The 16,552-nt window shown below is 30.6% G+C and overlaps 1 protein-coding gene across 2 annotated transcripts; it reads left to right on the top strand.

Moving 5' to 3' along the window:
* Positions 1-7,107: 7,107 nt before the first annotated feature.
* On the top strand, positions 7,108-16,550 carry LOC127257082 (xylulose kinase 2-like). Of its 2 annotated transcripts, none has more exons than XM_051283372.1 (11): positions 7,108-7,204; positions 10,298-10,952; positions 11,400-11,488; positions 12,094-12,158; positions 12,600-12,655; positions 13,308-13,428; positions 13,513-13,587; positions 13,674-13,727; positions 14,884-14,978; positions 15,076-15,250; positions 16,025-16,550. In XM_051283372.1, exons 1-11 carry the CDS (start codon positions 7,146-7,148, stop codon positions 16,255-16,257), a joined length of 1,677 nt encoding a protein of 558 aa, XP_051139329.1. In that variant the 5' UTR covers positions 7,108-7,145; the 3' UTR covers positions 16,258-16,550. The 2 variants fall into 2 exon arrangements, with proteins under 2 accessions (XP_051139329.1, XP_051139330.1); XM_051283373.1 differs by lacking the exon at positions 7,108-7,204 and adding an exon at positions 7,222-8,083 and having other exon boundaries at positions 16,025-16,549.
* The last annotated feature ends 2 nt before the right edge of the window (positions 16,551-16,552 follow it).

Here is a 16,552-nt window from a genome sequence, read left to right as displayed (position 1 = left end):
GAGGCCACGTGTCTGCCAGGTGTCCCGCCAAGTCAGCGACACCTAGCGGACACGTGGGTGTTTTTTATATATTTTTTAATTGGACCAAATAAAAAAAATTAAAAAAAAACAAATAAAATTAAAAATAAATTTTTTTAAAAAAATTAAAAAATAAATTTAAAAAATAAAAATAAATAAAATCCACATGTGTGGCCTCCGGGGAGCCACGCGGGCGTCTCCGGCACCGGAGGACTAAAACATCTAAAATTTTTCACTTATGAGACTAGTTTACGACATGCTCCACTTACGGGACTAAAATGATAAAAATGTCAGTTACGGGACTAAAAAAACAGTTTACTCTTAATTTTATTGCAATAATAGGGTTCAAATACACAAATAATACTCTCTCCGTCCATAAAATTTAGCTTCATCCCTTCGTATTTTTATAAAGAAATGTGACTAAATTTTTCGGACGAAAGGGATAACTTACAAAATCCAAAAATTAACTCAATTAAAAACCAATTCAAAAAAATAAAATAAAAAGAAATCGTCACTACTAATAATATGGTTTACATTGTGAGTTCAAAAGCTTGGCCAAATTTTAGTTTACTTTAGTATGAAATAATACCAATTGTTACATTTTGATAGAACTTCTGAATTATATGTTAATAATGAAATTTTAAGTTAAGATTTGAAACAAAATAAATAAATTCAAATAATAAATATTTGTCTAAACAATATTAGTAAATATATCAAATCAGTTGACAATATATATCAACTATATATAATTAATTTGTAACTATTTTCTAAAATTAGTCTATTACATAGTAGTATTTATCAATTCTTTAGTAAAATTTTCATAATATATTTCAATTTACATTTTACTTATTTCACTTTTATATTAAAATATTATTATATATTAATCTTCATACCAAAGCAAATATGCATAAGTATCCATCGACCAAGCGAATATTATTTTCTTCTATAAAATATCACATCAAAATATTATTTCGATCGAAACTAAATAAAAAATTAAAACTCAAACCAAAACAATAAATTTTTTAATAAATATAGACAATCATGTTATCCCTTGATGGAATGGTGCATTTCATCTTAATTAATGTTTTTGGTTATATTCTCCCATCTTTTTCAACTTTGGGGACCCTCAAATTTTTGTCACTTGTTATGGACCATCAATAATGCTTCTAAACATTTAATGAGATTTGGAAGTTTGTGTCTCCTATTAATTCTATGTAAAAAAAATATATATTTTGTATTTATTTACATTTAAAAAAAAAATTATCCACAATACAAAATTTCGAAAACTTTTTTTTGTGCAATATACGCTTTTTTTTTCTTTCTTAGAATTTCATACAAAAAAAAAAAAAAGAAAGAAAGAAAGAAGAACAGAGATATAGAACATCATATAACATATCCGTCACTACAAAATAATAGGATATTTGTAACGGAATTTCGTCCCTAAAGTTCACGTAGCTAACGTAATTTCATCTCTGATTCCGTCTCTAATATCATTAGTAATGGAAAAATTGGATTTAGAAACGAAAAAACTTTGTTACAAAAATGATATTTTCTTGTAGTACGGCATGTCTCCAACTATTATTTCAATAATTATTCCAAATAATTACATATCCGATTGCTGACATTCACCATAGCGTAAACTATCATGTAACAATTTTCGCATTGAACCCACAAATGCTTACCAATTAGATATAACATGAATAATACTTGGAACCAATATCCAAAACCCCATAAATTTAAATTTCATATTTTATATTTTCTAATTTAACAAAAGCTGAGAGTCTTGACAAGAGTTAGACTAAAAACTTAACGAGTTGTCGATATCTCACTAACCCACAAAAACAATTCATGGCATTCACTATTTTGATTTCGGAAAATGATATGGTTATTACATGATATTGATATGTTTGTTCGAATATTTTTAACTTTTGGTAGAGGGAGAAATTCGATTTTAATTTGATGGGGATATTTGAACTTTGGCCTCAAAATTTAATTCAAACTTAATTTCGCCAACTCAACCTTACCCCACAATCCAATAATATGAACTCAATTCATTTTTAAATGAAGTAGATTTTGTTTAGATTTAGAGTCGCTATAAATTTCAATCGAAGTTCATGTGTTTAACGTTATTTTTGAAATGGAAGATGAGATTATTTCAACTGCACGATCACAAGATCTTCACTAGCATTAACCAAAATGTTCATAGAAGAAATTATAGAACTAACTTGTTGGTCGTAACTATATCTAGAAATCAAATGTGGACCTTATCTATTCCAAATCTAAATTGTCTCTATACATTTAAAAAAAAAAAAAAAAAAAAGAAGAAGAAGAAGAAGAAAGAAGAACACTACAAAAAAATATCAATTTTGTAACGAGATTTTTTCGTTCTTAAATCCACTTTTTCCGTTACTAATGATATTAGAGACGGAATTAGGGATGAAATTACGTTAGCTACGTGAACTTTAGAAACGGAATTCCGTTACAAATATACTATTTTTTTTTGTAGCGGAAGAAGAAGAAAATTCATTACTTTGCTACAATAGAAGCATAAAGGGGTTTTTCATTGCTCAATTGGATTTAGATACAAATGCATGGTTGCAATTATACACCTACTACTAAGAAGTATCATCAAGAAGTTGGGATAGATAAAAAATTATATAAAAAAAAAAAAAAAATCTTAATAATATTTAAGTTATATGGGGTTTGTTTGTGCAACAAAAATTCTCTCGATATGATTTTGAATATAACATATATATATATTCTATTCTTTCACAAAAAATCAATATTCAATATAAAATATTATTTTTTATATTATCGATACAATTTTTTATATTTCATATAAAATATATACCTCAAACTAGAATACTAAAGAAACAAGCCCCTTGTAATTTACATTTATAAAATATATCTTAGATTTATGACTTTATGTATGTTAAATGAAATTTTTATTTATTTAATTAACTTAGGGTGTGTTTTTTTGCAAAAGTTTTCTAGCTAATTTTTAATATTTGAAATCAGAGTTTTGGGGAAAAAAAAAAAAAAAAAAGATCATAGGTTGATATGTTAATTAATTTAGCATCTGTGATTTAATCCTAATAACCAACTAATTATCTTAAATAAATAAAAAAAAAATTAATTAATTTAAATTGTTAAGAGTTGTGATTAAAATCTAAAATTAGTAATCGTTAATAATCACTTATGGTTATATTTTAAAGTTCTATCACTTGAATTTAAACTATTAGGTTTATATTGACTTATATCTTTAAGTTTCACGTAATCATCAAGCAAATATTGATTTTTTAAGTATTCAGCGGTTAGTTAAGAATGTCTAGCACTTAATGTATAACCTATACTAAATATTGTTCGGCGGCTACGGTTAATATGGAACGTGCAAGCATTTTTTTGTACCTAATGTTATTAAATTGATTGAATAAACTATTTATGTCAACAATGTGCATATTCCTTTTCGGAAAATTCAATCTGAAAGAACTTTACAGTTAAGTTAAGTGTGCTTGCCTACAGTAATTTGAGAATGGGTGATCATGTGGGAAGTCTTTCAGGGTACGCGTGAGTAAGGACAAGAGCGTGCTGGAAGGACTCGTGTTTACTTATGAAGCCAGTCTATGATCCCGACACGTCCGGCGTTGCGTGTCTGAGCGTGAGTAAGGACAGGAGCGTGGTGGAATGACTCGTGTTGACCTATGAAGCCAGTCTACGATCCCGACATGTCCGGCATTGCGTGTCTTGTGAGTCGGGGTGTCACAGTTGCTATCAAAGCGGACCTGTTACAACCCACAGTTGTGATACCTCCGGAGTTAGGTTGAAGTAGATTAGAGGTTAAATGGATTGAATAGACTACTTAGGAAGTTTTCTAGAGTACGTGTGAGTGAGGACTAGACTGGATCAGTCTATAATTTCGACACGGCCGACTTTACGTGACTTGCGGGCCGGAGTGTCATATTGACTCAAAGGTTTCATTATATTTCTCATAAAATAATGAGTCATAATAAAATACTAATAATAATGGTTTATCGCATCTAACCTTATTATGCGATAAAGTAATTTAACAACTAATAATATATCAAATAAATGCAAAAGTAATTAAATCATTTAAGTTTTGGAGTAACAATATTTTGTAACAAATAATAAGGTTGTGTTTGTTTGGGGTTTTCTCAAAAAAAATTTACTATTTATTATTTTTCTCTAAAATAAATATCAAATTAAATACTTATTTTTTATTTTTATACTCCCTCTGTCCCTTGACAATTTATCATTTTTTTCTATTTTGGCTCGTCCCTTAACAAAGTATCTATTTGTTTTTTTAGTAATTGTACTATCTACCTAACGTTACAAATATCATTTCAATTTACAATATATTGCACAAATGTCATTACATTTATATCATACAATACCAATAAGGTTAGTTTAATTTTTTACTTTTATTTTTACTACATCACAATATAATACTAATATTTTTAAAACTCCGTGTAAAAAACAAATTGATATATATAGATATGGGATGGGGGAATATTATATTAAAAATTAATTTTACATTCAAAATATAATATATCTATTTATATTAAAGCAAATAATTATTCAAATTAAACACTATTAAAAACTTAAATCCAAAACTTACCAAACAAATACATCGTGAAGGTTGTATTTGTTTGAAGGATTTCTAAAAATTTCTACTATTCACCAATTTTATTTTTAAAAAAAATATAAAATTATACATTTATTTTTTATTTTTTATATTATACTAAAAATAATTTTTACATTCAAAATATTATATCAATATTTATTTATATCAAATCATATAATTGTTTCAATTCAATTTTTTTACCATTCAAAACTCATACAAAAAATTCGAACCTCTAAACAAACCACACTAGCATTCTTTTCGTGAGAAAATAAAAAAAAAAAAAAAAAACACAAAACACAAAACAAAACGAAGGAAATATCATATTGTGCATTTCTATATTCATATAGACCAATTGTCATTTTATATATAGAAAGTAAGTAAATAAGAAATTAAGAGTTTTTATTTTACTTTCATTTTAAATAGTATTTTGATTTAGGGTTTGTTTGTTTTGTGGTTTAATTTGAAGAAAAAAAAATTCATGTGAAATATAAAAAATTATGTAAATAATATAAAAATAATAAATATATATAATATATTTTTTTTTTGAAACGGAATTGAATATTTTGATAAAAAAGACACACCATTAGTACTTTATAAAAAATAATAATATGTTTGAAAATAGTCAAAGTTGGATATAATTATATATTTTTATTTGATATATATATATATAAACATACTTTAAAGTCTTAAAAGAATAGCAAATTTAAAATTATATTATTACTTTTAAAATTAATTCTTGTAGAATAGTGTAGAATATTGTATAAAGATTTATGATTAAAATATATACTAAGAAAAAATGAAGAACAATTATGAAAATATAAACTCTAAGACTGAGAACTTTAGAGAAAAATTATGAAATATGAAAATGAATTTAAAAAAAATAAAATCAATATAATCTTAATATAATTAAAATGTATTAATTTTGTTTTCAATACAAAAAATTCATCAATTTTAGTCTCGTTATAAATAAATTTAATCAATTTTGATCCACCAATACAACACTGTTGTGTACAACATACGCATGTTCTCATACGGTCATGTATAATTGTATATATCCGTATTTTTTTCTAATTTGATCTAAAATTTTGTTTTTCTAATTATATATATATATTGAAAAATATGTATATATATTGAATTTAGAAATGTTGATATATTCACAAATTAAATTGTACCAATTTGAGAATGTTGAAGTTCAATTCGATCATATTGTGTCCAAATCAATTGTCCCGACTAATTACAGCCGTCAAATCAATATTTATCTTATCTAAACTATTCCTTTCAATTTTATTTTTTATTTTAAATCTCGTTCAAACCGACCATTTGATCGAAACATTGATTAGTTGTTAATCCGGTCTAATCAATATGGTGCTGATTTTGATCGAATTACCATATGCTATAAAAGCGATCAACACATATTTTAGTATATTTATAATATAACATATATTATAGGGAAAGTTAACGGTGCTGATTTGAAAAATTCAGCATCATGCTAATTTCCAAATCAGCACCCATATACAAACAACACATATTTTTATTACACACAACATATTATGTGTGTAATAAAAGCATGTGTTGTTTGTTCATAATTACATGTGTATTGTACGAGAGTATGTCATGTGTTAAAATAAACTATTGTATATTGTATGAAACTATAACATGTGTTATTAGTTCATGTTCTTTATTTGTAATATATTAATATAAATAATGTGCACAGTGCTAAATTTTAGCTGTTGTCGCTGGTCACCCGGGTGGCATATATTGACCCAGTCAAATCAACATCTGAGTTGGCAACAGAGGCTGTTTGAGCATATTATAATTCTATCATTATTTTTTATTTAAATTTATTAATTAAATATTAAATAAATTATAACATTTTGCCCTGTAAATTTTGACGTTAGTTTTGTCACCGGCTGCGCCGACCCTTTTTTTTAACATCGTAAACAAAGTCACTACGGATTAATTTTTACAGCGATGGAGAAGAAAAGCATTTATTTACAGTGGAAGACTTCTTTAATAAAGCCACTTAATATGTCTGGCTCATATTTTTTTATTAACTTTTTAAAAAGATATCCATGATATTTTTTAACTTTTGTTTTAGTTGATTTTTATAGTATTATTTTTAGGGTGTGTTTGTTTGAGGGTTTAGATTTTGGATTGAAATTTGAATAATAAAAATTTTGAATTTGAATAGTTGTATGATGTGATATAAATACATACTGATGATGTGATGTTTTGAATGTAAAATTAATTTTTAGTATTATATAAAAAATAAAAAATAAGTGTTTGATTTGATATTTTTAGGGAAAAAAAATTAAATAAATAGTTGAATTTAAATTCAATCCTCCAAACAAACACACCCTATACTATTATATAAAATTTTATTTATCTATTTTAGTGCACGTCAAACAGCGGGACCAAAATTTATTTATTTATTTATATTTATTTAATTTTGGGGCAGGATTGGAACGGCCCTGCTGCTTGTTGAATGGAGGACTGCGCGCTCCCACCTGATTCTCTGTTCCTTGGTTTCGACTCTTCCACTCAGTAACATCCTCTCTTCTCTCTCTCTACTGTTTTGCAAATTTGTATGATGACGATGATTATTTTGCTTCCATTAAATTGTTTCCTTCGAATTTTCCCTATTTTCTCTTATGAGTATGCATATGGTTTTCATGTTTTGATTGTTGCGAATAGAACTTGCTGAGAAATTAAACAAGTGTTCTTTTTAAAAGAACAGAGAATATATATATATGTGTATATATATATATATATCCAAAACTGGACAAATCTGTGAGAATCGAGAATAGAATACATCTGAAAAAAAAAATTCGGATGAATTTCTCTCCCCCAAACCTTTGAATACCACTTGTTTGATTGGGTCATGTTCCAAACATTTAAGTGTGAATACAAACAATCAGATTTTTTGAAATTACTGGTTTAAGAAATTAAGCAATAGGGAAATCCAATATGAAAAAACATCAGAGACTCAGTGTTTTTTCTTTTCATCTATTCCCCCTCTTCATGCATGAACAACTGAATTCCTACCAGTTTATGCTGGAGCATGTGAATCTGCATCAGCATGGTTTCTACTTGGTGGAGTAGACCACTTTTCTTTTCTTTTTTTCTTTTTGTTGTTAAGTTTGCATTCGGATTAATGGAAGCAACAATCTCTTCCTTCTAGATTTCAGCTTCCGACTTGTTACTTTGTAAAATTAAATTCGCTATTTTCATTCACATAGAATAGCATACATCTCTAGAATAAGTCTAGAATATTACAAATCTCTAAGGCTCGGACTATTATTATTATGTATATATATATATATGTAAATATAGTCCATATATATAGCAACACGCTTCCTCCAACTTTGTGGTATCAAAGAGACCAACTTGAGTTTGCACAAGAGATTATGATCATGATAACAGGTACATTTTGCAAATAATGAAATCAACTCGATAGATTCAAATAATAGAAACTTAATTTAAACCATGTACCAAACATCTAAATTATCTAACATCTCTTTTAAACTCAAGTGGCGTCGTAGAAACCCACTTGAATTTGCCAGGAGAGATTGGAGAATAGAGATGATGTAGCTAGAATCGTCCACTGAGTCAAAGTCGGAAGTAAGCCTTTGAACCCATTTAAAGTCAAGCAGAAAAAAGCTCTGGACGCATTAGAGTATAAGCAGGGCGCTAAACTAGTTGGCGTTTGAAGCATAAATAGGTCTCTTAATATAGTTCAGAAGCAGAAACGGGGCTCTTAGCAGGATCATAAGAAGAAGTGATTTGAACAAAGACAACAATTGGCTGAATATATAACTTTATTAAAACCAAAATAAATTTGACAGGAAAGATATGATGGCAAGAATCTTAAATTGAGGAAGCCTCTAGTTACATTCCGGTTGAGTGTACCCGAAGAAATATAACTGTGATATCATGTTATATTTTGCAGTCATAATTGTGTATATTGTCTGATGATAAAAGCAGTGGTCTATTTACAGGCTTACCAAAGATTCAAACTCTAGTAGGATAATTTCGCCTTTTTGCTATAGGTATTGAGGTTGCAATGTTTGCTGAGTTGGACAACGAAACATGTCCGACCGGAAGATTGAGGTTCGATTGAAACGAATCTCCTTGAATTTTCATAATATGATCTTCCGACATGTGAAAGGACCGTTGAGGTTCGATTTAAATAAACCTCCTCCGTTGACACTGGAGGAGCAAACCTTGCAACCACTATAAGTCCCGACCCTAGAGCCAGAGCCGTAGAACTCTCCGAAATTGACATTCATGAACCTTTTGACGTTTAATGCCACGGGCGAGTTAGATAATTTTTGGAACTGGGCAAGGGTTTCAAACTACCCAGGCTCTGTCCATTGGTATGAGTCTCCCCGGATAAATATTTAGGTGGTTTGGATTGGGTCAAATGCCATTTTTGTCGGTGGATCATTTTGGAGAGGCAAAGGAGGTTCGTTTTAGTCGAACTTCAGCTGGTCAAATGTGTTTCGCCGTCCAACTCAACTGCCATTGACCTTAATATCTATAAAGGAGGCAAAATTGCCCTACTGGACTTTGAACTTTGGATCAGAACTGGGAAGAAGATGAAGTTCATGTGGTTGGTAGTTGGCTTAAGCTTCCTCTATTGGAGCTACGAAGTTTGAGCAATCATGGATTTGGACAACGTTTAAGTGGATTGATAAAACTAATTATGTCAACAAAGTACAACTCTATTTTTTTGGAGCCCACCAGAAAAAAATCCTAAAGTTAGCATGCTCGTGTTGAAGTAATTTTAGGATGGCTAACCTTTTAGAATTCTTACCGGGTGCATGAGTGATGACAAAAGTGATGGAAATATTTCAATCATATAAAATACCCAACTCGCAACAGAGAGCTCGGGTGGGGGCTAGAGTGTTACAAAGCCTCTCCAAGTCAGCTTGTTATCCTATTTGAGACATTAATATGGCCTTTGTCCGAGACATAATTTATCAACCAGGGACTTCTCCATATACCTTTCTTCTAACTTACTAATCCGGCAGCTTCTGGAATATTTGAAGCCGAAACAGCATTGAGAATTTCATCCATACAGTCATCCTTTGTTTATTTTCTGCGCCCCCACCCCCCCACACACACACACCATTCAGTAAGTGTTCAGTTAAGAACTTCAGCCTGTCTGAAGACATCACCCTCATCTGTGTTCATGGATGTCAAAATTTTGTCTTTTATATTCACCATTTGAAATCAGTCTTGTCACTGCTCAGATGCATCAAAACCATTGTCCGGAAGTGATATGGCAAGTCGGATCAATAACTATCAATTTCACCGTCTAACCTGTCATACCAAATTCCAAAACCAGGAATGTTTAAAACTAAGACTAATCCCTTTATTAGTCTAATTGGATTGGTATATTAGTTAAAGGGGAAGAACATTCCAGTTATGATGGAAATAAAACCAGGATTAGTAGGATAGGCCATGATAGGGCTAAATAAGGGAAGCCAGATTGTCCCAGAAAGTGCAGACCCTGAGGGGTACACTGCCTGGTGCTTCTCCAGCCCCGGCTGTCCCATAGAAGTGATAAATTTGATGCCAAATTGCAAAATTTAATCCTGTTCAACTTATAATCTTGTCTAATGCTGTTTTCAGGTCACTGAAAGTAACTGTACTAGATGCAAATATAAACATATGTGCTACAGAGGTGGTAAACTTCGACACTGAATTGCCTCACTACAAAACAAAGGGTGGTGTCTACCGGGATCCATCAGTCTATGGGAGGATTGTTTCACCAACATTAATGTGGGTAGAAGCACTGGACACTGTACTCGAAAGATTAAAGAACACAAATTTAGATTTCAGTAAGATTGTTGCTGTTTCGGGCAGTGCACAGCAACATGGCAGTGTGTATTGGAAGAAGGGGGTTTCGACTATACTTGCATCATTGGATTCAAAGAAACCATTAGTAGATCAACTCTCTGGTGCATTCTCAGTAAATGAATCACCAATCTGGATGGACTGCAGCACTACAGTTCAGTGCCGAGCCATTGAGAAGGTTGTTGGAGGTGCATTAGAGTTATCTAAGCTTACAGGATCTTGTGCTCATGAAAGATATGCAGGACCGCAGATTAGGAAAATATTCGAGACACAGCCAGAAGTATATGAGAATACAGAAAGGATCTCACTGGTTAGTTCTTTCATGGCTTCTCTACTTATTGGAGAGTATGCTTGCATCGATCACACTGATGGAGCTGGAATGAATCTGATGAATATTGAATCAAGAGAGTGGTCTGAGAAAGCTTTGCAGGTTTCTGTCTTGTTTTTGTTGATCTTTTAAAGTGCTTACTTTCTTAATGTAGCTTTAACTTACCATGGTAACACTATGCTTTTAGTCCCATGAACAAATGTTTACTTTTATTTTGGTTCCAAAATATAGTAAATTTAACCTTAACTACGTAATTTTAAAGCTTGTTATAAATCTTATGTTAGTTCTACAAGTCATTAAATTAGACTTAGAGATTTTTTAAATGAAACATATCTTTTAAGTCCACAAATTAACCATGAAAGTTTAAGTTACTAATATTACTAAAACCTAGCTTCTTATGGCAACCACTTAAAATTATTAGTATATTGTTTGATTAAAATAGAAATGGACACTTTATGGAACGAAAACGGGCACTTTTGCATTCTTACCGCCTAAGAACTTCCCTCCCGAGCTCAATTTGTTTATGTTTGCATTTGCTGATTTTTGTAGGCTACAGCTCCAGACTTGGAGAGAAGACTTGGAAGATTAGCGCCAGCATATGCTGTTTCTGGTTTAATCTCTAAGTATAATGTGGAAAGGTTGGTGATGAATTATTATCTACGCTCAAAAACACCTCCTCGAAATTGTCGTTCTAATGGTAAATTGAGACAATATTACTTTAAAAGTCACCATAGAAAGTTATGACAATTGTTTGTGATATTTTTCTTCAAGTGAAATTAGAAAAGTTGTAGTTGGAATGTTAGCAAATTACTATTGTATGTACTTTGCTTGAACTGTTCTCTCTCTCTACATATATAACCTTTTTTATTCCATGGACTATGGTAATTCTTTTTATGTTTATATATGTATTCCTTGTATCTAAAGTGATTAATAGAAATTAATTCTCAATTGAGAATTCAACATATACATACATATATAGGTATATCACTAGATTTGTATCTTCGGAAGAAAAGATGCATGTTTCTTGGTGCTACATTTTCTAGTGCCATCATTCTATGCATTTATGAGGTCCATTGCATAATCTAGATCCAGCTATTCGGTAAGTAGGTGGAAAAATGATAATGACAGTCATTTATCATTCTTCATTTGAGAGGAAGTCTCGAAGATGCATTTGGTTTATCATTTTCTTATGTATATCTAGAAAATTCATGAAGGTACATTGATGTTTGGTTCATTCTTTCAGATACAACTTCAATAGAGATTGCCTCATCATTCAGTGGTCTGGAGACAACCCTAATAGCTTAGCCGGTGGGTCTATCCCTATCCGTTATAAAATGTTTGAACACATTTTCTTGGTACATTTCTCATCTCTATATTTACTTTAGCTACAAAACTTTTGTGCAAACAAAATCTATGTTTCCCTGCATCCTTTTCTTGACTCTGAGTTGAGTTGATGAAAGGTTATCAATTCCAATGAAGTGCCATTTTTATTTACAAAAAAGCCAACGTAGTGGCATCATTTTTATAAGATTATTTTTCAAATAATAAGGAAAAAAGCTTCTTATCAAATATAATGCAATTTACACCTCTATGTTTGTATTTTTGTGTGTATGTGTTTGTTTGTTTTTTTCTTGAAGTTTTCACAAATATAAGGGTATTGTATGATAAATTTATTTTTCTCTGGGTTTTATGTGGCTAATTTACAAATTATATTCACTTTATTAATGAAGTTTATGTTGCAATCTGTAGGGCTGACCCTCAACACACCTGGAGACATAGCGATAAGCCTTGGAACTAGTGATACTGTAAGTATGTTGACAAAAAAGTTGTTACTTCTGATTAATCTCAGCCTGCTTCCCATAATTTTTGTTGAATGTAACTCAACAAATGCTCTCGGTTGAATTAATGGTCCTGCTCCTCCGTTGAGACTTAACTTCAACATTAATAGGCTCCACCTTGCTATTGAAAAATTATCCTTTATAATTTTTCAGCATATAAGGTGCTAATGAGTCTCCGAACTATTTTGATAAGTGTGGTGTTAAGGGTAGGGAAGATCAAATAATTTCGCTATAATTTGTCTCTATAATTTGTTTCTCCCTTTCCGGGAGCCTTAGCTCTGTATCTCCATCTTCTTATCTAAACATATATCTTTCTTTGCAAAATAGAGACAAGCTTTTAGTAATTTTAATAATCTATAGCTTTGGGGCCATTAAAAATGACTATAGTTTGTTTTCTTCTATTATAATTTTTAAGAGTTATGGGACTGAAACTATTAACAACTGATTTGTTTTTGCACGATGCTTTACATTGTCATAGTTAAAATCTCTGAATGTCCACAGTGAAAGTAAATGACCAGTTGTTGTAAGATTAAAACTGCAATTTTACGTCATTATGCTTTACTGCAAGTAGTTATACATTAATTGTTAGTATCTTAATTCAGAGTCGGTAATATCTCAGTTGTTTGGAGTGGCTACCGAGCATAAACCTAGCCTTGAAGGACACACTTTCCCTAGTCCAGTGGATACAGAAAATTATATGGTCATGTTGGTCTATAAAAATGGCTCATTAACGCGTGAAGGTACTGATTTTATGTGTGATGTTGATTTTCAAGAAATCAAAATATCGTAAGTTCAGATTGATTATCTGATTACAACATAAATAGATATTCGTAACAGGTATGCAGATCATTCCTGGGATGTCTTCAATGCTTATTTGCAACAAACGCCACCTCTAAACGGTCAGTCTGAGTTATATGTTTACCATATAGAATAGATGTGTTTATTTTTTTCATTTTTGTTACTTGCAATATCTTCTGTACTTCAGGTGGAAAGATGGGGTTTTACTACAAGGAGCATGAAATACTCCCACCTCTTCCAAGTAAGTTTACTCCAAAGTATTTTGCCTAAATAGTGTATAATGTCATTATATTTTATATTCTATCCGACTCATTAAGATTGTCAGTTTTAATTTGGATATGATATAATTTTGATAGAATGTTGTCCTTTTTTTAAAGAAAAAAATGATTTTATAAATTGTATCTATAAAGGTAAAAATGTAAATTTAAGCATAATAAGAAAAATTTCAAACATTTTGAAACATTTTAAATTAGAAATGATAGCAAATATATTGGGGGTGGAAGGAGTACTAATTGTAACTGTGACACTTACTCATTAATTTGGGGATTACATTTTAAAAGTGTGATTACTTTGCATGATTAGAGTGGATAATATTATTTTATCCAATCTAATTATGTGTTTACTATGCATTACTATAACCCGGTATTAAGTAAAGTCCAGTATAATAATATTATAAGCAAAGAATTATTAATCCTTCTCTTATAGGTGATATTAAATAATACTAAATTATAATTAATATAAAAAAACTATTTTATCTATAGTTAATACCTAACTTAATATTAATTTTATCATTTAATTAAGGACATTTCAGGCAAGATCATGTGATTATATAATCCATTAAAATAACATATATTATTATCCTATCCTACAAAGTAAACGACACCCTAATTATACTAATCTTGTAATACTTGTACTATGTCAATTATAAGATATAATATATATATATATATTTAAATTATGACATGCCAACCCAACCCCTTTCCCCCTTTCCCCCTCAGGACTACTTAAATGAATATATGTCAGAAAATTCTTCAATGGAGAGCCATCATTTAAGAAATTTTTGAACATTTTTGTATTTTGTTATTTTTGCACAAAATTTAAATTAATAAACGGAATAAACTGTCTCCTGCGCTTTAGATATAGTTTGAATGAGGACAATGGCTACTTGTGATGGAAAGGTTTTAGAAAGAAAGAAAAAGGAAGCTAAAAAGGAATCAGAAAGTATCCTTTATTTATGAGAGCTAAAAAAATTCAAAAGGAAACGGATAAAGAAAAAGTAAAAATAAAAATGATGGAAATCATTCGTCGTATTTGATAGTGTTGTCGTATATTCTTCTTTGTTTCTTTTGCTAATGCGAATATCCAACGCTCATACGATGTCATAATGATGTATCCAGTTGGCGAGCATCGCTGCATTCTTGAAAACTTCGCTAATGTCTCTCTCTCCGGGCTCAAGGAGCGTTGGGTGACTGAGTTCGATGCTCCATCTGAGGTTTGTAGTACTAACCAAAATAAGATGTGCGCTTAACTGGATGTTTTTTCTTCGATTTTAATTGTTTGTCCACATGCAAATTTTGAGTTGTTGCCAGGTTCGAGCGCTTATTGAGGGCCAGTTACTGTCGATGCGTGCTCATGCAGCGCGACTCGGATTGCCTTCTCCTCCGAGGCGAATAGTGGCTACCGGTGGAGCGTCTGCAAATGAATGCATCCTGAGCTTGATGGCTTCCATTTTCGGTTGTGATGTATATACTGTTCAAAGGCCAGGTATCTTTTTTGCTTTCTTAGTTACTAAAAATTACTTCTTGCGTGCAGCAAGAAAGTATACATATTTCTATTTCAGATTGTTTAATTATAAAGTAATCATTTCATTAAATACTCCACTTGTTCCACAATTATTCTTAATTTATCATCACATCATTGCTTTTACACCAAAAAAACAAAATTATTTTCACACTATTTTTAACTATTCATTATAACTAAAATACTACACCTTCCGTCCGAAAACAATAGTATCTTTTTATCATTTTCGTCTATCCCAAAACAATAGTCTCATTTTCATTTTTGGTAATTAATTTTTTACCTTTTTACAAAACTATGTCCACTTTTTCATAATAACTACATAAAATATGGATATTTTGGTAGTCTAGAAACTCTTTTGCACTAAATATCAATATAATATTAATGATTTTTTAATTTCCGTGTCCATCTCAAATATCTTTATTGTTTTGAAACGGAGAAAGTATTATTTCTTAACCTCCGTGAAAAAAATAAATATATACTTATTAGCCGAACGGAGTAAATATTAGAAAGCATTACATGTTTGAGGGTTTATTTATTTGTGTTTCGGTTTTTGATTCGAACACTAATTAATTTGAATATAATATTTCATGAGAAAATTAGTGTATTTTTATTGATAATCGCAATGGTTGCATGGTATCAGAGTCTAAAACTTCATTAAAAACACAACACACGATTAAAGCAAATTCAAAGGTATGCTTATGTTAAGTGTTTTGATGATAGTTTTTATTTTATTTCCAGATTCGGCTTCTTTAGGGGCGGCACTGAGGGCTGCCCATGGTTGGCTTTGCCACAAAAACGGAGCTTTTGTGCCCATCGAATCCTTGTATATGGACAAACTCGAGCAAACTTCTTTGAATTGCAAGCTATCCGCGCGCGCAGGTGATCCACAGCTTGTTGCTAAGTACACTATGCTAATGATAAAAAGAGCAGAAATTGAAAATGACTTGGTTCGGAGACTCGGGCGAAGTTGAAACGAAACTAAAGTGGTGGTTTTGATCAGTAAAGGTTTTTTCCCTATCTTACTTTAGCCATAATACATTGGTTGCAATAATAGGTCATTCATTATATCTTTGGGAGAATGGTGTAAACAATTACTAAAATGTATACTTGTCTTAATTTGTCCATCAAAATCATTAACTTAGTGTATTTGAAAATGATGCACTAACTATCGATATTCGCCTTAATACAACATTGATGTTTTTTAATACGAGAATTATTCAAACTGAATGTCTACTCAAGTGTAAGTATTCTACAGGCAAGGAGAAC

This window comes from Andrographis paniculata, unplaced genomic scaffold (assembly GCF_009805555.1).
Source record: "Andrographis paniculata isolate CXL003 unplaced genomic scaffold, ASM980555v1 Contig57END, whole genome shotgun sequence".
NCBI lineage: Eukaryota > Viridiplantae > Streptophyta > Magnoliopsida > Lamiales > Acanthaceae > Andrographis > Andrographis paniculata.
The sequence above is the reverse complement of the archived record's forward strand: the minus strand, read 5'-3'. Positions and strand labels throughout refer to the sequence as shown.

Bases quoted from the DNA above. Each gene is read 5' to 3' on its own strand.
- LOC127257082 (XM_051283372.1), top strand. From the start codon at position 7,146: ATGGAGGACTGCGCGCTCCCACCTGATTCTCTGTTCCTTGGTTTCGAC. The intron at 12,159-12,599 runs GTGGGTCTATCC...TGCAATCTGTAG, and splicing joins CAACCCTAATAGCTTAGCCG to GGCTGACCCTCAACACACCT. The intron at 13,588-13,673 runs GTCAGTCTGAGT...TCTGTACTTCAG, and splicing joins ACAAACGCCACCTCTAAACG to GTGGAAAGATGGGGTTTTAC.